Source organism: Nomia melanderi, chromosome 2, assembly GCF_051020985.1.
Source record: "Nomia melanderi isolate GNS246 chromosome 2, iyNomMela1, whole genome shotgun sequence".
NCBI classification, from domain to species: domain Eukaryota; kingdom Metazoa; phylum Arthropoda; class Insecta; order Hymenoptera; family Halictidae; genus Nomia; species Nomia melanderi.
Genome location: NC_135000.1, coordinates 27394516 through 27418971, shown reverse-complemented (window position 1 = coordinate 27418971; position 24456 = coordinate 27394516). Strand labels below are relative to the sequence as shown.

Sequence of the window (24456 nt, the reverse complement as noted above, 5' to 3'; positions counted from 1 at the left end):
GTAATATTACACTATTCGTCGCTGGGTGGCGCTGCAGGTAAAAAAGAAAAATAAAGGTGAATAGAAACGAACCATAAGTACTATATACATATCGCGAGTAAGAGATAAACAAAATGTTGCATCAGTGAATAAGTTAGAGATACAAAAGTGTGGTGTTCTCAGCTATTCTTTTAATGTTTAGGCTGGCAAATTGAATCCCATTGATCTGCGGGAACTTAGAATTTTACTAATAAAATTGTATATAAGAATTAAATACTAATTAATAGAAAATATATCTGACGAAGTAAGATATAATCATAACACGGTTTGTATACAAAATGTGTCCGAAAACATGTCAGTTTAGTACAGAATCATCGCGTCTTATATACTTATAACGGTGTTTGTTAACGGTAATTTATATAAATTTTACTAAAGCGAACTAAAACGTTTTTACTACTTCTAGCAGAGATTATTCTAAAACTAAAACTTAATTAAATTAAAATTATATTAATAAGATTAAAATTAATATTTTGCAAAAGATGTCTACAGCAGTGGAATTGCAAGATTCTTCTAAGAATGAAGAATCAGTAGAAAATACTTTGCACCTCAAAGAACGTGCAGAAAGGAATCGCCAAAAGGCACTGCTTTTAAGAAAATCTAAGGTTGTTGCTCATCCTTACTCCAAAGGGTAATATATTTATTTTTGAGAAGTCTATACTTTTATTTATGCAGAATTTCATAAAACCTTAAATTTTTTAATATATATTTAAAGAGAAAATGGAGATTCAACAAATAAAAGTAGAACAATAAAGGTACAGGGACAACGTGTCATAGACAGTGGAGGTGGCTTTCTTATAGAAGAAAATGATGATTTAGAAGAACAAATGGTAAATTTAAAAACCTATAATTATACAAAACTCAAGATTATTAAGAAACTCACTATGTTGCTTATTACAGTTAAAAATAACAGCACACCCAGCTCCCATTATTACCGATTTACCTCGTTGTGATGATTGTAAGAATGAATTTAATGACTCTTATTTACTGCAGACCTTTAATTTAAGAGTATGTGATATGTGCAGGTAGAATTATTTGAATTATTAATTGATTACTCCAACCGAATAAACTTGTATAATTCATTTTTTATTGTAATAGAGATTCTCAGGGAAAACATTCTTTAATTACAAAAACTGAGGCTAAACAAGAATATTTATTAAAAGATTGTGATTTTGATAAAAGAGAACCTCCATTGAAATTTATTACAAGGAAAAATCCTCACAATACAAATTGGGGTGAAATGAAATTATATTTACATTTGCAAGTGGAAGAGAGAGCGTTGGAAGTATGGGGCTCAGAAGAAAAGTTGATAAAGGAAAAGGAATTACGTGATCTTAAACGCGAAGGAACAAAAATTAAAAAATTTAACAAAAGGGTACAGAATATAAGCAATACTTCAATAATATTCTTAAGTTAAAATAAAAAATAATATCATTTTCAATATTATTTATATCGCATAAGTATTTCTCATTTAATAAAGAATTGTTTTTTTTTGTATGTAGATTAAACAATTGAGAATGCAAGTTAGAAGCTCATTGTATAATAAAACATCGAAAGCTACTCACACCCATGAATTTGGAGAAGACACATACAATGAGGAAGATGATAATTATACACACACCTGCACCACTTGTGGCTACGAAGAAACGTATGAAAAAATGTGAATTTTAGAACTGTTATAAATTTTATTAAAGTATTCCATTAGGCTGTGTTGTACTATAGAATATGTTCTTTTCATATAAAGAAAATTTTTTTTGCATTCCATGCATGCACATTGGAAAAAAATCGAAATTCGTCATTTTTCGTGTCCTTTATTTATCATCTATTTTTCTTATCGTTTTTTCTTTTTCTTAAATACTTTTCATTTGGAATCAAGTGTATTTGTACTCAAATAAAATTTTGTACATCATAATGTGTTTACATTTTCAATGACTTTACTTAGACTTTAGATTATTTAAACATTCAAAAACAAACAATAAATTTACAATTTTTTATTTGCATTGGAATACCATAATTATATATTTATATATACTCTACTATTTCCGGAGAACATTCATTAGTTTGATTGTACTCAGTATATTACATAATGTACAGCCTGATAACATTATCTATTACTGTTACATTATGACGGCCTGATCAATTAAATTACTATATCTAAAAATTAATATTGCACTATGTAGAGACATGTGATCTTGTACGCAAAAATAATCTTTGCACAACGCTAATTTCATACAACCATTGTTAACCGCACAGTTTTCTTTGCAAATTAAGTATACACATTTCATTGCATTCAAAACTGTACACTCTGTCTGCAATGTAAGTCACTTGCATAGTATATTTGAAGTACTTTTACATTTTAGTTTCTATATCACTGTGTTTTCATTAAAATTCTTCACGTCGTATCAGTTTACTTTCCTTTTAGCCCTGTTCCTGCATTGTTAGTATATACATACGTATATTCTTTCACGTGCATAAACGAAACGTTATTTCTTTGGAATATTACGTTGAAGCAGTTGTACGACAATGCGTACGCAAAACTCTACTGCGAGACCAAGCCGGAACCAGTTTACATACGATTACGGCTAAGACTTGTCTACAAACTTCTTACAAACGTTTTGTACAGGGTGTGAAGAAAGAATTGGCACAGTCAGTGTATCTCCCAGTTTAGTTTGGGGGACAGTCAATTCGTTTATTACTGTGGTAGTTGATCTGAAACACAATTCAATATTATTAAAATTGCCTACTTTCAAAGAAGAACAAGAGATGAACATTACTTTTCTATTAGCGTACCTGTTGTGCCTAAGATGACTTTTAACTAAATGACCGGCTGTGAGAGCCGCCATTAGCGATAATTCACCGGCAAGTACTGTGGCACATACAATTCTAGCTAATTTGCTGGCGTTTTCGCCAGGTTGACTGCTGTTGGCGCCTTTGACGCCTAACATAGCCAAGCACGCCCCTTGTGCAGGAAGACCAGTTCCACCTCCAATGGTACCTATCTCTATACTGGGCATCGTGCAAGATACATACAAATCTGTACCGTCCGCACCCCAAGGTTCCATCAAAGTCATACAATTACTACTTCCAACGTTCTGCGCAGGATCTTGACCCGTAGCTATAAAAATTGCAGTGACGATGTTCGCAGCGTGGGCATTGAAACCGCCCACGCTGCCGGCTATAGCGGAGCCAATCATGTTTTTACTTATATTCACATCAACTAATGCATGAACCGAAGTCTTTAGAACGTTAGTAACAACGTCCGCAGGTACCACCGCTTCGCAGACCACACTCTTACCCCTTCCTTGAATCCAATTAACAGCGGCGGGTTTCTTATCTGCGCAAAAATTACCGCTCAGCGATAAAATTTCCATATCAGGAAAATATTCCTTCACCGTATTTAACGATTTCTCCGTGCCCTTGGATAGCATATTCATGCCCATCGCATCACCCGTCGTCGCCACGAAGCGAACGAACAAATGCCGGCCGGCGATTCGTATATGTATCTTCGACAACCTCGCGAATCTGCTGGTCAGGTCGAAATGATCCTTCATCTTCTCGAAATTCTCCGGATCCTGCATCCACGCCATAGCCTCGCTGGCTCTGACGATATTCGGGAATCTTACGACCGGTCCTCTGGTCATACCGTCGGCCACCACGCGACTCGTCACGCCGCACTTCAACAGAGCTCTGCTCCCTCGGTTGGTGGAGGCTACCAAGCACCCCTCGGTTGTCGCCATCGGCACGTGATAGAGTTCACCATCGATCAGCAGCGGACCAGCGATTCCAAGCGGCACCGGCACGTATCCTATAACGTTCTCGCAGCACGATCCCAACACTTTCGAGTAATCGTAGTGCGTGTACGGCAGTTCCGTCAGATCTTCCACGAACTTTCCAGCTTCACCGATTATCAGACGTCTGATTTTTACGCCGCGCTCCATATCCCCTACAGCTTTCTCCAGCTGATAGGCGGCTATGTGCTTGTACTTCACCAACTGGATAACCTCCTCGTCCGTCAGCCCGCTCGCTCCAAGCTGTGAAGATAGGATGATTATAGTGGAAAGGAGTTGTACAATGGAGGATGAATCACCTAAGATCAAAATTTAAAATAGTCTCGTTACTTCCAGCGACGGAATCGATAGCTGTTTGGGAAAGTTGACCCAAATAACACGAATTCGTGGACCTTGGAAGCGTTACAGGTTCTAATCTTAGGTGACTTATCCAACGTGATACGAGTGTCTAGCTTATGGTGAATTGATCTACCTCGGACTTGTATATTTCGAGGCATTCCTCCAGAGGTCTAGGAACCATCGCCTGCGGAGACGCGCATTCGCTGCCGGACGAGTCTATGCTCGACTGTCTGCCGTCGGTTTGCACCTCTTTGTCAATGAATTCCATTTGAGATTCATTCTCCACCTCGATCCAACCGCCGCCCACCCCGGACAGGGGGAAAATAGCGGGACGCATGGCGGGGTGCGTCTCCTCGAATCGCTGGCGCAACGACACGTCCATGGCGGCGGTGTCCACGAGCTCGGTGTACTCGATCTCGACCTTCTCCTCGGTGTCGTCCTCCTCCTTGAATCGCAGCTGCTTCGCGATGTCGCCTTTATCCTCGAAGAATATGAACTTGATAGCTAGCGCGAGCAGCAGTATCAGTATTATGATGTTATCCGCGCTGACCGACAGCCAGTTCATCAAATACGCCTTCACTTCCGTCTGGTTCTCCGTTTTATTGTACGCGTTCGCTACAATGTGAGAATTCGCGGGCGACACTTTCCCTTCCACCGTGTGGTCGTTTTCATCGTTCTTAAAAGGCCAGCGACTGCAACAATCGAGCATACCGTTTTATCGGCCGATGTTTATATAATTCCCGAAACTTATGAAATGCGTACGTGGCTAAACAACATCGCCTTCGGGCTTATTTAATGGTAGTCAATTCTAATTTCATGTAATCGCCGCTCGGAGAATGCATATACAACGCGAAATATATATCAAAATATGGAAATCGGGCACATAAGTATCGTGTTCGGGTATTCTAGCTTCTTTTCGTTCGCTGCAATACACACAAGGGTACGGTTTTACGTGTAATCATCCCGTATGCTACGCAAAACGGTTCGGATATGATGTACCGTTGGACGTTGCCGTTATAAACGTGCGTCGCAAATATATTTAACAATGAGAATTCCCGGGAATCACGATATAACACGTTACTATATGTGCACGGCGACGATTTACATGGATCGCACGACGAATTTCTATCGCTCACTGTCAACCGACGGCCGATCACCAATACGAACGACCGATAAATCTCGCAACGCCGATCAAACTCTTCCCTGCGAGGCTATCTCCCGGCGAAGTCCTGGGGATCCGCGGCAAAAGAATCGATAATTACCGGCATTCTTAACCAGCTACAGCCGAGCAATACACTGCTTCCTAAGATAGCGACCAAAGGGTTAAGGAGTCCGAACCCCTCCGCGATACGATCTTCTTTCACGGAATTCGCTGTCCATGAATTAAACATGTAGCTATATTACTATGTAATAAGTTGAACCTGACCCGTGCATGTTGGGCACAAGAAAACTGCCAAACAAGAAGTCGACACGTTCGAGTCGTAAAAAGGAACGTACAGACACGGTAGGGGTCGATAAGCGATAACATTCTACGCGGTTCTCCTTCCACGACAGCGCGGTCGCGGTATCTGATGTAAAAAAATATTCAACTCGTTTCAGTTGTAAACCCGACACGCACACATGCAGAAAAAAAAAGAAAAAGGTAATACATGGAGAATTTACAGCAGGAAAATCCGGTACCTGTTGGCGTGCACTACAAATAGGCCGGCGATCATGATCAGCTTGACGCGCTCCACTACGGGATTCGGCTTCTGATCCTCCTCGTTCAACGGATGAATCATGAAGATCTTGTCGGGGCTCAGAGGCTTCATGCTATTCGTCCCGCGAGAAAGCTGAAAGAAACCGATCGCGAAGTGAGATTGTTGCAGTTAATTCCAACTGAGCCGGCGCTCTCGCAGCAGTTCACCGGGCTGCTAATTTTTACGCGAGCTTCTGGTATACTGCGATGCTACCGTAAATTACGCTAAATATTATATTCTCGTAAATACTATTTAACTCGTCTAAAGCGACGCTTCTGTTGACACGTAAATATGCAATATATTACCATTAGATAGTAATTCCTCTAAACCGGTAGTTGTCAAAAAAAAAAGGAAAAACTTGCTATTATGTTAATGCCAGATACGTCCCGCGGACAGCACTCATCATTATCATTTTCTTCTAATTATGTTATGTAAACAGAAAACATACGAACGCGTAGCCGAGCGTTCGAGTTTCCGATAGACTGCACGTACGCCGAACGAAGGTGAGTTTGGTTATTAAACCAAGATTACCTCGAGGATGAGCGATAGACAGGCAGGGTAGAAGGTCATGAAAACAATGTAATTAACGACAATTCCGAGGCAGGCGAAGCCGCATAGGATTTCCAGCCTTCTGACGCCGGACAGGGATCCTATGCTGATGAGCAGCGTCTCGACTAAGGTGTCCAAGGTAATGGTCGGCCCTAACAGAGACATTCCTCGCGCTATGTTCGCTCGTACTTCCTCTTGGCTCCTCGAGCGTAGAGCTAGTTGCGCTAATATCGCGGCCTTGGACAGATCGATGATGAGCAAGAAGAAGAACAGCGCATCCCTGGAAACGAATCGTTTATGCAACTGGAAACAATATGGCCTCTCGAGCTTCCCTTAACACGTTCACACCGCCGTAATTTCCACTCTCTCTCTCAAAATTGATAAAAATATTGAAATAATCGATAAGTAAATTAATTCTCAGCTATATGGCGATGTTCTCTAGTTACCAAACCACTTGAGCCACATATTTGATGCTAAACACTGTCTAATATGATATCTTTCCGTGAGCCACCGGTACACGCCGGCGTGAACGTGTTAATGGCGGTAACTTACTTCAAATCGGAAATGTCGCTGCGTCCGAAATTGACAACGCTCGACGTGAACACAACGCTGGAGAACACGGTGAATAGGCCGGCTATACCTGGCCGGGAACACGGAAATCAAACGTTAATCGCGTACATCCTTAATTACCGGTGCACGCGTGAGCCTCGAGCCGATTCGCGAACAGCCACGGAGCGATCGTTAGAAATTCTTTCTCGATTAACATTCATGCGAACGCGATGATTGAAATGTCATCGCGTGTCTCCGCGGCACGGAACGCTGTCGCTTTCTATGGAACTTTCACTGGCATCGAAAGCTTTCACGCGTGCCGCGAGAAGATCCGGGTGTACCGCGCCGCGGACGACAGGCTGCACGTCCGCGGCGCGATTGGAAAGGCGCGGGATGCACCGTCCGGGTGGACCGGAAGCGTCGAGAGCCCGGCTTACCTAAAATGTATTTCGAGCCCAGCTTCTGTAAATTTCGAAACTGATGGTAGGTGAACAGTATTGCGAGACATCGTATTATGGTCATCACGATGATATCGGCTGCATTTAAGTCCTGCCGAATGAACAGATATCGTACGTTTAATGGTGTCGTATATTCATGCTCGTAAACAGCGCGGCGCGTCGTAGAAGCTTTTTTTCTTAAGGATCTGGTTATCCGAATCAGCAATTCAAACGAACGGATATTAACCCGGCGCATACAAAGGGACCCGCGGCTCGCGCGTGGAATGCCATAACGCGGCGACTATTATTTATTTATTGCTCGGCGTCGCGCGCGAAAAAAGCCTGACCTCGAACCCTCGCTGAATTCCCGGTTCATCTTAAGCGCGGTTCAAGCTCGCGTCCTGTCGCGTTTCGAGTTTTCCCGCGGATAGGAAACGGGTTCCCGTTATTTTTCGTCGAATATTCAACTCGCGACGGTTTCGGGACAGACGACCGTAGCTTCTCCGACACGCCGATGTCGATGACTTACGTCCGAATTACACCGGCCAGCCCGACAGTGCGAGGACACAGGAAGAGCTTCGTCTCGCGGCTGCCCGCTTTCGGTCTCCATGTTCAGGATGCACGCCGTCAGCGTGAACGTGGACACGATCACCTCCAGGGGGTGGCCGGCGCAGAACCGGCCGTGGATCTCGAACAAACGTGCCAGCATGGCTCCTGTTCTCGACTATCTACAACCTGCAACAGTCAATCGGTCGTTTGTGCGTTAACGCGATGGTATTCGGGGAGACTCGTACGATCTCGGTAACGGAACTCCTCGAAGTTCATGAATCTTCGTATCTTCTCTTATTTCTATTGTAAATTCATTTTTATTAGAAAACCTGGGCTGATAGGTTGCTAAGAGGGTGAATCTCCAACTTCTTGGCACTTTGACTGAAACTAATGATACCATTGTTCTCAGTAATACTCAAACGCGAGTCACTTAATCCTTTAAAACAGGTTCTCCATACATCGCGACGTGATAACAAAGCCACATCATCTTCGCAGCAAAAACGTTGAAATGTACAAAGTTGCGAGCACGATGCACAGTTTGCATGAAAGAGAAAATTAGAGACCGCGATTTATTACCTACGATTCCACAGAATCCCGATTACTCATCGTTTCAGCTCGAAGCACCGAAATTATCGTTCACCAAACAAGCCGGCCGAGTGTTTGCGAGTGGCCGGGTATCGGTACGCGGAACGGTTTCATATCGCGCGCGATAAGTTCCGCGGCCGGTGCGCGAGGAAAACGAGAGTGCGCTCGGCGAACCTGATGAAAGTGGTCGCCGTCGTGTTCGGCCGGCGAGATATTCGGTGAAATCGCCGGGGAAAACTCGCCGGATAGTCCCACTTTAGCGTTTCGTGGCGGGAGAGGAGCGTGCCGGCCGGCGCGCGGGCCCGAGGAAGCTCCTCGGTTTGGGGAAAGCGCGCGGAGGACCGGTTATTGCGGCACGACGCCTCTGCCGTGTGTCAATAATGCTCCATATAGCCATAATAACCTTCGATTGCGCAATGGGAAATCGACACGTGGGCAACAGAGCCTCGGTTTCCGTCGATGAAACCGGAATCCCGTTTCTACCGGAACACTCGGCTCTCGCCGGCCGGGTGGAGGATCCGGGCTTGAGCAACGCGATAATCGACACCTAACGTTCCATCGCCGAAGGCGCGGTGACACTGTCTAAATATAATCACTTTTCCCTCTAACGATAAACAAGCAAAAAACTTGCGACATGTTATACGTAGAACAGTGAAAGAAATCGTAGTCGCAAGAAACTGTCCGCTGGCGGTTTCTAATAAGATGTCACACTTTCGACGATCTTGTATTAACTTAACGCACAGTTTCTTTGAGAAAAACCGGCCAAAAAAATCAATTTTGATACACTGTGCTTTTGTTCCATGGAATAAGGCTGTATTTTATTCTTGAATAAATAAGTGTTGTAGCTTACAAGCCCGTGTAAATGATAAATATCGATAAAACGATTTTTTTTTTGCTTTCACATTGTTATTTTCACGGTTTGGACTGTTTAGCGCAATTGGATTAACTCGAGCGTGCAAGTTAAGGGGTTGAAAGGGAATAACGAGGGTTTTCCACGCGAAAAGGAGAGAGACGAAGTTCGCGCGATCATTTCGGAACGATACGACGGTTTCCCGTCGTGAACATTTGGCCTTAAAGTAGAGGTGCGATCTTTGCTCTTTCCGAGTAGACGAGGTGGGCGTCACCAGAGGAGAACGAAGGTTGATCCAAGGTGGATCCCTATGATCGCTTTCTACGCGTACTACGGAGTCTAGTTTCTTTTCCCGGGGAACATCTGACGGTTTAACCTCTTGCCCTACAACGAGTGAAACTCGTGAAAATTTCCAACATGATTCAACAAATATATGTATGACTCAGTTCGTTCGAATTCGAAGTAAATATTATTCTTCTGTAATCAACTATTGTACTTCAAAGGAAATATAGGAATAACATAAGCTTTTTCCAATAAATGATCAATGACAAAGTAGCTGTGTCGATCAGAGTTGAGAAAGAGATAATAGACCAAAGGGTTAACCCCTTGTCCTACGAGACTCGTGAAAATTTTCAATATGATTCAACAAATATATATATGACTCAGTTCGTTATATATTCCTCTGTAATCAACTATTATAAAGGAAATATAGGCATAACATATGCTTAGAATTTTTCTCTTTTTTCAATAAGTTATTAATGACAAAGTAGCTGTATCGATCAGAGTTGAGAAAGAAATAGGCTAAGAGGTTAACACTGAAACTACCAGAGGGGCCAAATGACCCATGCCTGATGTCTTTTTGCAATCATTAGAAAAGTAGCAAATATTTCTCTGAGAAATTATTAAAAAAATTCACTCAGCACGCAAATTCAATTATAAATCGAATAACCCTTGCCGTACAATGACGAGTGAGACTCGTGATGAAGGTTTCTCGACTAATTTAACAACAATCGATGTTATTCACTACCCTCGGATCAACGCAAACTATCACCAATGTATCATCTTCAAATGAAATTTCCACCTGAAGTAGAATGGAAAATTTTGTATTTCTTACAAATGATCGATAGTAAAATATTACACGAGCTTAATAACGAAAGTAAATACGCCAAGGGGTTAAAGTCTGAGCAGATGCGCTCTTGGAGTTTCCGCAGCGAAATTTCAAAAGTCAACTGAACTGCTCGGTAGTTTCAGCGTTAATCGACGCAATACAAACAATCCTAAGCCGAGGCGGTCCGCGATGATCCGAAGAGCTCTCGAAAACGTGGAGAAGGTTAATGAATGGAGATCCTCGCGCCAAGTAACCCCTCCGAGGCTGGTTGGCACACCGACGCGTCGATAGCGTCCGAAGTCACGCAGCGAGAATATTCCGCGCGCACGTTCATGCGCGTAAATCGGCAAGGAGGCGAGTTAATTGAACGTCGAACGCTAGCCGCGGGCACGAAATGTTTGTCAAGGTCGGTAACTTTCCAAGAGCTCCCGGGAACATTTCTATACTCGACTGACCACTGACCTCTTCTTGCTTTCAATGGAGCCGCCGCTGAAAGCGCGGCCGCCTCGTTATCTCTTCGCGATGGCATTGTCATTTAAATAAATACGCGTCGAAACGTTTCCGGAATCTCGGCATCCTCGCGCAGATTATCCTCGCGGATGAATATATAAATGCGACCGGCCGGGCAACGGCGAGGCATTGAAACGTGTCGTAAGCGAGCGACGCTTCCCCTTTGAAATAGATTCTTTTCACAACGCCATTATGTGTACGTCAAGTGTTACGTATTGTTCGATAGGTTCTTCCGTCCCCTGCGAGATTGTGTTATCAGATTATGAATTTCAAATGTAGATTTCCCTCGGTCGCTTTGACAAGCGCCGGGTCAGACGGAAGGAACTTTGCCAATACTTGCGCCTCTGGTTCAACGAAAGTTTAAACGTTGCCGAAACCGTTGGAAACATTTCAGCTGCGGACGAGGATCCTTGAAAACGATTGGCGCGCGGGGAATGGACACTTTCGGCCGAACAACGTTAACACTAGAGCTACCGAGCGTTTAACACCAGGTTTACGGAACGCGTCGATTTGACGCGGATTGAATTTTATAAACATTCGGTAAATGTTTTAATCGGTTTTCGTTGATCCAATTGCACGAATATGAATCCTTATGGTCTATTTCTATGTCTACAATTTCCAAAATCTAAATGAACGAATATCAACTTCCCAGGAACAATAGAATAGACTGTACAATAAACTCCCGTAAATCTAATGTTAATACGATTAATATGTGATTCCTATAAAAATTGTAACAATAGATTATTTTCAGTTTCTTCAGACATTCATTATAGTGGAACTATTTATTTTCAAAGTCATTTCGAATATTCAATGCTTCGAAGATATCATGATTGCGAAATAAAAAGATCGAAACCAGTCATTTTGACTGGTACAGTAGTGTAGTGTTAAGCTCCATAAGGAGCGGCGCGTTTCGCAGGACATCCGAGCAAGGATTTCGAAACCGTCGCGGTACTCTCGAATGTCAGCTGGCCGACGTTCGTGCGTGGTTTGTTCGATGCACAATCCCGAAAGCCGGTCACGTTTCAAAATAAAGTATCGGCGCGTTGTATATTTGTTGTGTAAATGCCCCGCGGATTTCCCGGATCGCCGGCGGAACCGAGAATAACCGGCTGTGACCGTGGTCCCTTCCGATCAACCGGAAACGAACCCGTTGCCATCTTTCAACCGCATCAACGTGTGCCGCTTTCATTCGATAGCGATTGTCAACTGAGCCGTTCATTTGGCAAAGCGATTAACTCTAGTATTAAATAGAAACGCTTGGAAAATTGCATGAAACGACTTGTACAAAGAACTAATCGAAACCAACGCTACGATTCGAGAACATTTCATAGTGCAGTTGGTCACTTGCAATTAGAGTGTGGAGAACTAATCGAGAGTTTTAATATTTAAATTGAGGGACATCCGAAAAGTGGAGTCGGTCACTTGCAGTTAGAGTATGAAGAACTAATCAGTAGGTTTAACATTCAAATTAGGGGACATCCGAAAAGTGGAACTAAGCAGTTGCAATTAGAGTATGAAGAATTAATCAGTAGCTTTAACATTCAAATTAGGAGACATCCGAAAAGTGAAGCTAAGCAATTGCAATTAGACTATGGAGAATTAATCGAGAGTTTGAACATTCAAATTCGGGGACATCCGAAAAGTGGAGTTAATCACTTGCAATTACACTACGAAGAACTAATCGAGAGCTTCAACATTCAAATTAGGGAATATTCGAAAGGTATAGAAAATCACTTACACCATAAAAACCCAATCAAGCGTTTCCGCGTTCGAAAGCCTTCGAAAAGTAGAGCTAATCACTTCGACCAGTGAACAACTGGACTCGATTCCGGCCGATTGTAGAGCAAAAACAGCAGCAACGAGAAACGTGAACGTCAGCACCATGCCACGATAATGGCGTGTGTTTTTTTTTCATCCGAAGACGACAATCTCGAATCACTCCGGCGACCTCTTTCCAGCTAGAGTTCTTTTCCTCCGCCGATTTATCGCGAGGAGAAACAGAAAGCAATAAAAACTCTCGACGATCATGTTTTCGACTATTTTTAACCGTCCGCCGGCTCTCGATCAACGGTCGGCGCTGAAATACCCCCGAAGGAGTTCTTTAGAATTGGAACGATGACCTTGAAAATTTTCAACAGCCGTTCACTTCCTCCAACGCCGAGGATGTTTCGGTACACGCTTCACGCTCGCGAATCCGACCGCTCCGATCCGACGCGCCGCGTCTTTCGATTCCCTTCGCAGCGATCCTCCGCGCGGCGACATCGTTTTTCCCCAATCGATTACACGCAGATGAGCTCGGCGTGCCTATAATGAATTACAACGTTCAATGTAGATCGTACGGCGAAGTCGACTGGATATCCTAAATGCATAAAATTAAGAGCCAACTGGGTCACCGATACCATTAACACGTATATCATTGTATGCTCCTGCGAGGCAACGAAATGCGACCGATGAAATCTATCGTGCTCCATGCCTCTCGATGAACGAAGCTCTCTCACGGACGCGTGGGCTCTCGAGGAACACGCGAAGAATAAAGGAGCGCTTGTGTCGAAAACCGAACGGCGCAGGGAATTCTTCGGCGGCGGACGAAGGATCGATTCGTAAACATCCAGTCTGAAATTCCAAACAGAAAGATCACTGAAAATCATTGGCGCGGCCCGATCGAAGGCTGCCGCGAGAAATCGGAATAAATTACGCGGAGTATCCGACCCGGGGAACGCGCCGGTGAATCGAAAGTCGGGAGAACATCTCTGAATAATCGATTACACGGGAAAGTTCTCTCGTTAGTTGTGTTTATCCGTGTACGATTAATTCCGGTCTCGTCTATTTCTCCGATGATCGGCTTAATTTCGTTACAATACCTGCGAGCGATAAGCGAATTGTACTCGTCTATACGAATGTGGAGCAACTCCGGGGATTAACTTCGTTCAGCACCGGCGTCTCTGCACTGGCACAAGCGACTACGTCTCACGATTAACCACGAATATATTACTTTTCATAATTGCACGATACAAAGAGCAATCGGATTTCTCGACGACAGGCGTGACAGGTAAATTGAGACGATCCGATGGCAAACAACTCGGAGAAAAACTAACGAATCAATCTGCATTGTCGAACCTTTCCAGAAGTTACGTCAAGAACGAACGAGCGCACGAGCCACCGGAGCTAATCAGCTGAACGAATCGACGGAAAAAATCGCCGTTCGAGCGAACAAGAAAACGATCCCCGCTGGCGGGCGATTAACTGATGCAACATTGGGTAACGAAGAAAGGAGCGCGCTCGGAATGCATCGGACAAGTCACGCACGATAACGCTCGCGACGAGACCACCGCTGTCGGCGATCGTTCGCGTTTTATTATCGAAAACTGCTCGAAGATGAGGCAACGCGGAATGAATTGTCCAATTACGGTCCAACGTCCCGGGAATCCCGGCGCTGCATAATTTCCGGCCGACGGTGGTGACCGTGCAGCGAAAATAAACGATGAGGGCGCAAACGCGTCGTCCTTCGGACGCGGGAAGGGACAATTATACAGGGTGAGTCTCCTGACATGGCGACCTCGAATAACTCGTGAGGTATTCGTTGTACGAGAAAATGTTTCGAACGAAAGTTGCATGGTATGTAGGGGGACAGTGCTGTAATCTGTTTTTTATTATTTTAATTTTCTATTGAGATATTAGGGTCACCGTCAGTTTTGTAAATGGAACGTCTAATATTCTTCGAATTCGGATAAATCAAATTTTGCGTAAAAGTCCGAATTTGAAAAATATTAGACGTTCCATTTAACACTTTGCTATGTAAACACTCATTGAAGTATCTATGTAATCAGAACAGTTTTCTTAATGAAGCAGAAACTAGAGTCAAGATTCTTCGTAACGAATACTTTACTATTTTTCTTATATCTCATAGAAACTTAATTAACTCCAATAAAACTTAGTTCGTTCGATACCAAGAAAATGAATGTTCAAGGTTACGTTAAAAATGGTGTCATTCATATTCGGGTGACGTGGCAGTCAAAGTGTTAAAAGACTGAAGGTGACCCTAATATCTCAATGAAAAAGTAAGGTAATAAGAAACAGATTAGAGCACTGTCTCCCTTAGATACCATGCAACTTTTGTTTGAAACATTTTTTTCGTACAACGAATACCTTACGAGTTATTTGAGGTTTTTAGGAGACTCACCCTGTATAAACCGTGGGTGTGCAACTGTTTAGGTTGAATAGACCACATTGAGAGACCTAGAAATTCTCTTAGACCGCATACGAGTGTTTCTAAAACTTTCTGACTGCAACCGGACGCTATTAGCGTCTGAAAGCTTGGACGCGGAAGCATATGGGGTGGACCGGGACGAGTCGCATCGTCTTCTGTTTGGCAATAAAAAAATAAGACTGCTAATTTCGATGCGTATTTCATTTCCCAACGGGAATTTCAATTTGTCAAACGAACTCCGATGCAACCCCTTGCGGACGAAGATTCTTCGAAACATAGAAAACCTTCAGCAGGTAGATCTAACATATCAATTGCTTAACCCTTTGAACTCTGTAGGCTCCAATATTACCAGTTATAACATCAAACATTTTAACGAATCAAAGGAACTACCCTAAAATTATTAGATTTTCCAAACATCCAAATTTTGTACTGAGAGGAAAATAAATCGAAGGAATGTTATAGCATCTTTCATTTTCACTAAAAGTACCATAAAAATTAGTTGCAGTTTCTGATAAATTATGAAACCATCTGGAGTGCTAAGGGTTAACACACTGAACGCCGCACGATTTCATAGAGCAAAATACACAAAATGGAAGAAATATAATATTAAATCATTTGTTTGACATTATTATTATTGCACATAGCCGAATGGCACCGCATCAGGTAGCATTATTTATAATATAGAAATGTTTCCAAGTAATCATCGTTTAACTGAATAAACTATAGTAATTCGATTTGGTTGTGTCACCGGTGACCAATGGCATTCAACGTGTTAACCCTTTGCACTCGAAAGTTTTTCACTTGAAGTATTCTATACCTTCTAATTAGATGTAGACAACATTCTTTAAAATGAATTTAACAAGAAATCATACATAAATTAAGTACCAAAGCTATTCCTTCAATATTTCACGTATTCGTGCAGTATACAAAGGTTAATGGTAAATAAAGTTTATAATTTTGCTGTATCAAATCATCTGCCTAGGAGTCGCCTCTCGAGTCAAAGGGTTAATAGAAAAAAGGGAACCACATGATCCCTTGCTATTGAAGTAATTCAATCATTCGCAACTTAGTCTTCCAAACACGAAAGCTTCGTCTAACTGAAAGGTCAACATTCGTTCAAACCATCGCCTCTCGAGTGCAAAAGGTTAATAGAAAAAAAGGGAACCACATGGTCCCTTGTTATTCAAATAATTCAATCATTCGCAACTTAGTCTTCCAAACACGAAAGCTTCATCTAACTGAAAGTTCGACATTCGCGAAGGGTTCAAACCGTGCTAACCTCACGCACCCGTGACGTCACTGGTTTCAGCCCGCGGATTGGTCACACCTGGCGAACCCCTACGCCCGCGAAATCCACATTCGAATCGACATCCCCGACGAGAGGCTCGCGTCTCGCTCGACGCGAGACGGCACCGTCGCCGACTCGCTGGATCGTTTAATTACATCTTAAAAATAGTAACGACGAAATGCGGCCGGGCGTACCTTGCACAGGTGCACAGGTGCACGGTAGTGGGAGTCGGCTCGTGCTCTTGACGTACGGTTGCGCGCACGTGGTCCACGTAACGACGGATTCGAATCGTTCGTTTTTGCGCCCGCTCCGGACACGATCGGCGAAAAAACCCGTATAAATAATCGCGAGCAGCGATAACGCGAGCAGAGTCAACCGCGCTCTACACGGAGAACGATCGGAACAATTTCGCGCATCTTTGTTTGGCCGACGTTTACGTAACTCCGGGTATCGTAACGATTTCTTTTCGTCCGCGAGGAAAAAATACCCTCGTGTCACGACCCGACCACGACTCGACGTGCCGACCGGGAAGTACCTTCTCTTTTTTTCTGTCACTCGGCGAAAAGAGAAAAAATGCGGTACACAACGACACCGGCAGCACGGCGCTCGCCGACTAAAGAAACTGCGCTCACGCGCTGGCGAGCCGATCGACCCTTCAGACACGCGCGATCGTCTTTTTTCGCTGCCGCTCGGCTGTCCCCGCTCCTCCCGATCTCTGTCTTTCTCCCGCTCGCTCTGTCGTTGACAGAAGACAGGGCCACGTGTTTCCCTAGCGCCTTCGACGACCCTGTCGTTCGTGAGACCCGGAATTGGTCCCACCGTTCACGGTGCGCTAACGAAAGAGAGAGAGAGAGAGAGAGAGAGAGGGAGGGAGAGAGATGTTACCCGATTAAACCGGTCGTATCATCGCAGCTCGCGCTTCTGGTTCGCCCCTCGAGTCTCGCGAGGATGATAAAAAGGAGCTTCTGCCGCCGGCTCATTCGCATTCGCACGCGATCGAGTGCACGTGAATCACGTGTCTCCGATCGCTGCCAAATCGGTGAATGAATCAGACGTCAGAGATGCGGCAGTGATGTCGGTTTTTACTCGCGCACGTGTCGTTAACTGATTAATCGCGGAGAAAGAAGTTGCGTGAGTTTAAATAACTCGCGGAGATTATTCAGGGATAATTTTAACCGTGATTCGTCTTTAAATGTTAGCTGCCATCTCCTGCCGTCAGGCTGCTGGGAAATCTCGTTTTTATATAGACACTTAGATATGCAACTTCGTTAATTACCACAGCATCGAGAAAAATATAAAATTTCATTCGAATTGATTATCTGTTTAAAATATATTACATAACGATATATCTGAGTTTTTCTATGGATATATGAGTTGACCAGCGAACATTGCATTTAGGCGACAGCTTGAATTGAACTGTAACTACAACCTCCTCCGTTATCCTCAATTGAACTCATTCGATTAATTTGGTTAAAAACCGTGTTTTGCAGAAACAAGAATAAAGGAATTACTACTTTAAGACTTACTGAACAACGGAAGAAGACAGAGTAAAAGGCGGTACGTTGCTAAGTGAAAAGTGGGAGATCTCATTCGGTTGGCCAAGTCTTAACGCATGCCACCGATGAGACCGTCACCGGCTAGACACCGTAGAAACTATGATGCCAAATCGCTAATAATTCGTTCTAATACAATTTGTCTTTGTTGTGAAAGCTGGTGATATTACACGATACGCACGAAATTCTTGCAGTGGTCAAGATTCTTTGAAATGTACGAAAGCGTCAACAGATGAAGCTAAATTATGCATGAATCGCTTAAATAATAGCAAAAACAGAAGCTACACGCTATCTTGCAGACGAAGATTCTTTGAAACGTACAAAACCGTCGACAGATGAAGCTAAATTATGCATGAATTGCTTAAATAATAGCAAAAACAGAAGCTACACGCTATCTTGCTATTCGAATAATTAAATCATTTGCCTGCCTTGGTCTTCCAAATACGAACGTGTCTCGCCGAAATGTCGACATTCGTCGCAAAGAGTTAAGTCTTCAGCTGAATCTCCCGAACGGCGCGTGAGAATTCAATGTACGGAGCGACGCGCGACACCTTGCGAAATGTGATAGCTCGGAATCGAATTATCAGTCGACGTAACACGGACGGGCTGCCGTTTGAACGATTAATGAAGATCCTCGGAACGGTTCTTGTCGGAAATCGTTATCGCAGGACTCGCGAGCGGATTAACCGAGCGGCAAGCGGCGCGATGGCGGTTCCCCGTTACACTAAAAGTGTAGAATCAAATCAACTTTATATATTCGTCTTCCTTTTAATTTACTTTTGTTATTAACTGCTTAGGAATGGAAAAACGATCGCGCTGTTTACAATCTTTCCATGTAAAAATAGAAGAGCGTCATTCAGTTTCTGAAACGGAAGCGCGATCGCTTGCCACTTTTCTCTTGCTTGAAATCTTTCGTTAGAAATATTCAACGTTTTCCGATGAATTACAGACGACGTTCTTTGAAACGAACTGAACGAGAGGACATAAGAAACAAAGTTATTATTTCAATATTCCACATATTTATAGCTTACGCGGAACTTAACGTTGTAAGACTTTCTAATTTCGGTATATCAAATCGAATGTCACCTCTCGAGTGAGCAGAGTATTAACTCTTTGCACTCAGAAGTATTTCATTAGAAATACTTAACATTAACTAGACAAAAACGATGTTTTTTGAGATAAATTCAAAGAGGAATCACAGGTAAATTGAGAAACAAAGCTTTTTATCCCAATATTTCACGCACCGATGCATTACACATAGTCCAATATTAAATATCAAATCTTATAATTTTGCTGCATCAAATCAAATGATGACTGAGTCACCTGTCGAGCGCAAACTGTTAAACACAGGCTGCTCGAAGGATTCGCTGTTGCGTCGAGCGGAGAGATCGGCATTAAATTCGAACGTTCCGACGCTCTCGACCGGTGATCTAGGATACATCCGCCGGATCCTAATGATCTCTTTCGCTCGGCGAGCACCGTTGTTGCGCAGATACCTCGAGTTTCCGTTCGACATCGAGCAGCAACAATGATTCATTGTCGGCAGTCGTTAAGCCCCGCGCGGCATCATGCAAACACTTCGCGGTTACATTGTCGCCGCGAGTTGTATAAATTTAAATCTGGGTGTCTCGCCGCGTCGTAGACGATCGCGAATGCAGCGGGAAAGCTGAGACATCGGAATCACGGTTTTTCGAGTTCCATTACGACAATCTTCGAACCCCGCGGTCGAAAGTTTTCCGCTCGGCACCTTCAAAAATAGAATCCACGAATATTCGAGCGGACCGACAGCTCGACGATCCTTCGCGATCTCCGGATGAATGAAATTTTATACCGGAAAATTGATCGTTTCGGCTGTTACAGATCGTCTAACATCGATCGTTCTATCGTCGTTCGGTGATCCGGTTACTAAAGCTGCGGATGCCACGGTAGTTATCGGCCATCGGCAATGGTACGTTCTAAAATGGAGTAGGCGCGTGCTATCAGCGGCTAACGGTGAACCGTTACACCCGTTGGCAATGCAGCTTTCGCAACTTCTACGAGCGCTAGCCTGGGAATGCAGTTAAACGGTGCTTCGCGAGATGCTTTTCAATTTTCAACGAATTCGAAAGTCGGCTGCGCGCGGCGCACAATGGCTCGACCCGTTTCCCCGGTTCCGAGGGCACGAGATTTTCCGCGCAAAATCTCCCGGAAACCGCCCACGCCTCTCCCTATTCCCGCGGCTACATTGTTACGCGTGGCGTGTAAACAAAGCAGCTAATGGATTTGCATAAGGTGTTCTTGAAACGGCGAAGAGCGGCTCGTGATCGGTTGCGAAACTCCGTTCCGGGCAGAAATTAACCCTTTGCACTCGAGTGGCGGCTCTTGGAGACCGCTTGATTTGATACAGCGAAATTATGAAGTCTTGTGTATGATATTACACTTTGTGTAATGCATCGATAGATGAAATACTGAAACAAAATAGCTTCGTTTCCTAATGTATCGAGAAATCTCGTTTTTATATAGACACTTAGCTATGCAACTTCGTTAATTACCACAGCATTGAGAAAAATATAAAATTTCATTCGAACTGATTATCTATTTAAAATATATTACATAGCAATATATCTGAGTTTTTCTCCAATGTTTTTCCAAAGTTTTTTTAACTAATTAGCTGGTTCCAAAAAAAATGTTGAATATTTCTAATGAGAAGCTTCCGACCGGGGAAGATGAATAATTAAGTTCAGAAGTCAATGCGATTGAGTCCATTTCTTGATACATTCTGATATTTGTAAATTTTAATAGAATAAATAATATTCTGTTTAGTTATTAAAAGATTCACCCTTCTTAGTTTTTTAGGCTCAAACCTTTTTATAGCTTCTGAATACGTTGAATTAATTCAGGATCCAAAACGTTAATTTTCTCAATTTTTGTTTTCTGTACTTAACCACATTGACCTATGAACTCTTAGCATTCCAGGTTGTTTTATAATCTATCAGCAACTGCTAATTTTTATAGTATTCCTAGCGAAAATGAGAAATGCTATAACATTTCTTCGATTTTTATTTTCCTTGTTAGTACAAAATTTGGATGTGTGGAGAATCGAATAATTTTAGGGTAGTTTCTTTAACACTAGCTTTACGGAACGGATCGATTTGACGCAGATTTAATTTTATAAACATTATTTGGTAAACGTTTCAATCGGTTTTCGTTGATCCAATTACACGAATATGAATCCTGATCGTCTATTTCTACATCTACAATTTCCAAAATCTGAACGAATATCAACTTCCCCAGGAACAATAGAATAAACTGTACAAATGCCCGTAAACCTAGTGTTAAGATTTATTAAAATATTTAATATTATAACTGGCGCAATATTCGAGCCTACAGAGTTCAAAGGGTTAAAACACGGTGGTTCTAAGTAAGGGACGCGAGGTGCTCGACTCGTTATGCTTCCCGAGCCAACTAAAAAGAAATTGTTTAGCAATGCTACTCTTTTTCTATGGTACTCTTTATAAGCAAAAGGGGGCCGCATTTGCGCCACGCGAGCGCACGTCACGGAACAATTACAAAACGCACACGGCGGTATATGTATATTGAAATGGCAGCTTTAGCCGGAATCGGTTCGCAGCTGGCTTCGGACGTGGCTTATCCTTCCCGGAACTATTTTAAATACAAGCGAAGCGAGCAGCCTTGGTTCAGGGAAGTTCCCGAAATCGAAATCACGCGGACGACGGAGCTCGCGCGAATTCGGCGGTTGGCCTGCGTTACGTGATAATAATCACGATCAGCCAATAGAACGACGCGCGAGAGACGAACTTCTCGTGCCACAGAATATTCTTCGAACAGAATAATAATATCGAACATACGTCACGGGGAAGAATTTCGATCGAACCGTTAACCGGCCGAAATGAATCAACCGATTTTTCACATTTACATATGCCATTCTAATGACAGCGATTCCGCCAATGCTAATAACTGCTCAATCAACGTTTCAACCGTTTATCTTGAAAGTGACTTAAGCCCACTTGAAAAAGATTAAAGAACCTTCAAAGAATAAATAGATTATGCAGAATTGCAACTATTACGACAATTAACTTGACTTTTGAAAAATGGACTTAAGCCTTAGAATAAACGGCACGTTTAAGTCGTGAATTTTATCATAATTTTAAATAAAATGTTTACAAAAATTTTTCTTTTCGCGTGTAAATGTGCCCAGTGGATAAAGCAGTAGATAAAAAGTGAAACATTATTGTTCCACAGCAAAGTCCTCTGAGAAATTCGTTTAATAATTTCATGAATTTTAAATTTGCGCTTATGAACTTAATAAAATTAGAGATTTTTTGCTTCGCCATTTCTTGCGGTTCCCGTTCGATTGTTTTCCCGTGAGTTTTCAAACGAGTCCGACCGAATGATAAAATTCTACGATAAAAACAAAGATCGGATCACGGCACGATTAGGTGTAAGGTTCAATGGGAGCAAACCATGCTCAGAACGCGAAGCTATTCAGCTCGAGCTTTCAGTCCAAAGTGCACTGTTACTGTTTTACACTGTTCACATAAACAAACCTGTAACCGCGATGAATTATGAATAAAACAGCCAGCCCACCCAACAGATCTATAATCGCAGCGATTTCGACTGAATCGAACATGAAACAAATCAAGAAAATGGTGACAAAATGATATTGCAAGTCATCGAAAATAGTTATACATTCCTCCCGATTAACGGATGAAAATGCCCTCGCAAAATGACGCGACAAGTATGTAAATAGAAAACGAAAATGATCGCAACGTCGAACGAGAGAGACGATCGAAAAGAAAGAATGGTAAGCGTGAACCAAAATGGCGGCGGTAATCCTTCCAGAGGAACAAGCGGAAACTTCGATCCTTTTAGTCGTCGTGAGGTAACGTTCTCTTCGCTTTTTAATGGAAAATCGAAAAGTGTTCGGCGTTCGAATGGTAAACGGAATTCCTTGTTATTGGCTCGAGAATCGATGTCCAGCCGCGGATTGTTGTCTCTTTGGTAAGAACAATTTGAAGTCCGCACGGCACACATGACTTTATAAAAGCAAAGTATTTGCGCGGTTTCTCTCGAGAAACGCGCCCGGCATACTCATTCGCCGTGTCCGTTCAATGTGCACGGAAATACCGTGCCGATAAATGGAAATATTCTGCAACGGTTCGAAATAATAATCGGTTCGCATCTACGACCCAACGTTCTACGATACAGAGGAATATTTATCGCAGCTTACGTGCACGGCTGAAAAAAAAAAATACACACGGCATTTTTAAGTGTTCTATTCGCATTTCTTCACATTCGTTTTATTGAGTCTAAAAACATGTTAAATATTATATACAGACACGTTTACGATACCTTTCTTTTTTTAGAAATACTATTGAACTTGCAAATTCGGATTTAATTTGTCACCTTGCAGATACAGCTAGTCGTTATATAGAATTTTGTACTGGGAATGCAGGTGCATAAGATTCTCTTTAGCATATAATATCATGTAATGATTTCATATTTCCCTTACAGTTTGCGAGCAGCTTTCCAATGTTGTCATCGGAATTTTTTTAATGTTAGTAACAATAAAGTGATAATTGATATGTATATATATATGTATATATATATATATATATATATATATATATATATATATATATATATATGTCTATAGTGTCCTATATAATGTATGTATATAAGTAAAAAAATATTAGTTCCTTAGGTGAGAAAAATATCAAACGTTTTTGGATATCTGTGTAATATGATACGGATATAAATCTTTGGGAAACAGTTATGGTTAGAAGATTAAACAATTGTAAATAGCAAGATTAATTTTGATAAATGAATGAAGTTATGCAAACACCAGATATAAGCATAACCTATGAAGAATGAGAATGCCGAAATAATCAACGTACCGTAAAACTTGTCCGAACGTAATTAAAATATGTTTCTGACAGGCATCATCCTTTAGAAATCTGCATATCAGCCAATTCGTATTTTGCTTTTTCTATCACAAGTTCACGTATCAATTAACATTTTACACACTGTCTTTCTCGACAGCATACTGCACTCTCTAATACGAATTCAACGACATCTGAAACATACCATGCGAACTACTTTCTTCTTTCAAGAGATCCTATAAGATAAATCATTTTTATAACATAAACACGTATAAAAGTTTTTTTGCTTTTTTACATAATAAAAGCTTTCTTTATTCATTACGAATTAGTAATAATTATTTATAGAAAATAACATTAAATAGAATATTTTACTATTTATAATGAATTAAGTTAAAAGTTATTCACATCAAAATTTAATAATCTATAAATACTTTTTCCTCTTACCACTTATATAATGAAATGAAGAAAAATGTATACATAATAATGA

At 42.2% G+C, this 24456-nt stretch overlaps 2 protein-coding genes across 10 annotated transcripts; one reads left to right on the top strand and one right to left on the bottom strand.

Moving 5' to 3' along the window:
- The first annotated feature begins 67 nt into the window (after window positions 1–67).
- Window positions 68–1700, top strand: Xpac (DNA repair protein complementing XP-A cells homolog Xpac). 6 transcript variants are annotated; one of them, XM_031991272.2, is made up of 6 exons: window positions 68–283; window positions 446–667; window positions 752–866; window positions 937–1061; window positions 1135–1411; window positions 1539–1700. In XM_031991272.2, the coding sequence occupies exons 2-6, from the start codon at window positions 519–521 to the stop codon at window positions 1698–1700; spliced, it is 828 nt and encodes a 275-aa protein (XP_031847132.1). In that variant the 5' UTR covers window positions 68–283; window positions 446–518. The 6 variants fall into 6 exon arrangements, with proteins under 6 accessions (XP_031847132.1, XP_031847130.1, XP_031847128.1 ...); XM_031991270.2 differs by having other exon boundaries at window positions 68–304; XM_031991268.2 differs by having other exon boundaries at window positions 69–283; window positions 519–667.
- Window positions 1480–24159, bottom strand: Hmgcr (HMG coenzyme A reductase). 4 transcript variants are annotated; one of them, XM_031991239.2, is made up of 9 exons: window positions 23985–24159; window positions 7967–8172; window positions 7438–7549; window positions 7004–7091; window positions 6434–6731; window positions 5844–5995; window positions 4297–4855; window positions 2827–4067; window positions 1480–2745 (listed from the first exon to the last, which is right to left on the bottom strand). In XM_031991239.2, the coding sequence occupies exons 2-9, from the start codon at window positions 8144–8146 to the stop codon at window positions 2619–2621; spliced, it is 2757 nt and encodes a 918-aa protein (XP_031847099.2). In that variant the 5' UTR covers window positions 8147–8172; window positions 23985–24159; the 3' UTR covers window positions 1480–2618. The 4 variants fall into 4 exon arrangements, with proteins under 4 accessions (XP_031847099.2, XP_031847101.2, XP_031847102.2 ...); XM_031991241.2 differs by lacking the exon at window positions 23985–24159 and adding an exon at window positions 16729–17156; XM_031991242.2 differs by lacking the exon at window positions 23985–24159 and adding an exon at window positions 13901–13924.
- Between the last annotated feature and the right edge of the window lie 297 nt (window positions 24160–24456).

Bases quoted from the DNA above. Each gene is read 5' to 3' on its own strand.
- Xpac (XM_031991272.2), top strand. From the start codon at position 519: ATGTCTACAGCAGTGGAATTGCAAGATTCTTCTAAGAATGAAGAATCA. The intron at 1,062-1,134 runs GTAGAATTATTT...TTATTGTAATAG, and splicing joins AGAGTATGTGATATGTGCAG to AGATTCTCAGGGAAAACATT. The intron at 1,412-1,538 runs GTACAGAATATA...TTTTGTATGTAG, and splicing joins TTAAAAAATTTAACAAAAGG to ATTAAACAATTGAGAATGCA.
- Hmgcr (XM_031991239.2), bottom strand. From the start codon at position 8,146: ATGCTGGCACGTTTGTTCGAGATCCACGGCCGGTTCTGCGCCGGCCAC. The intron at 7,550-7,966 runs GTAAGTCATCGA...TTCATTCGGCAG, and splicing joins CTGGCCGGTGTAATTCGGAC to GACTTAAATGCAGCCGATAT. The intron at 4,068-4,296 runs GTAGATCAATTC...CTATCTTCACAG, and splicing joins TCGAAATATACAAGTCCGAG to CTTGGAGCGAGCGGGCTGAC.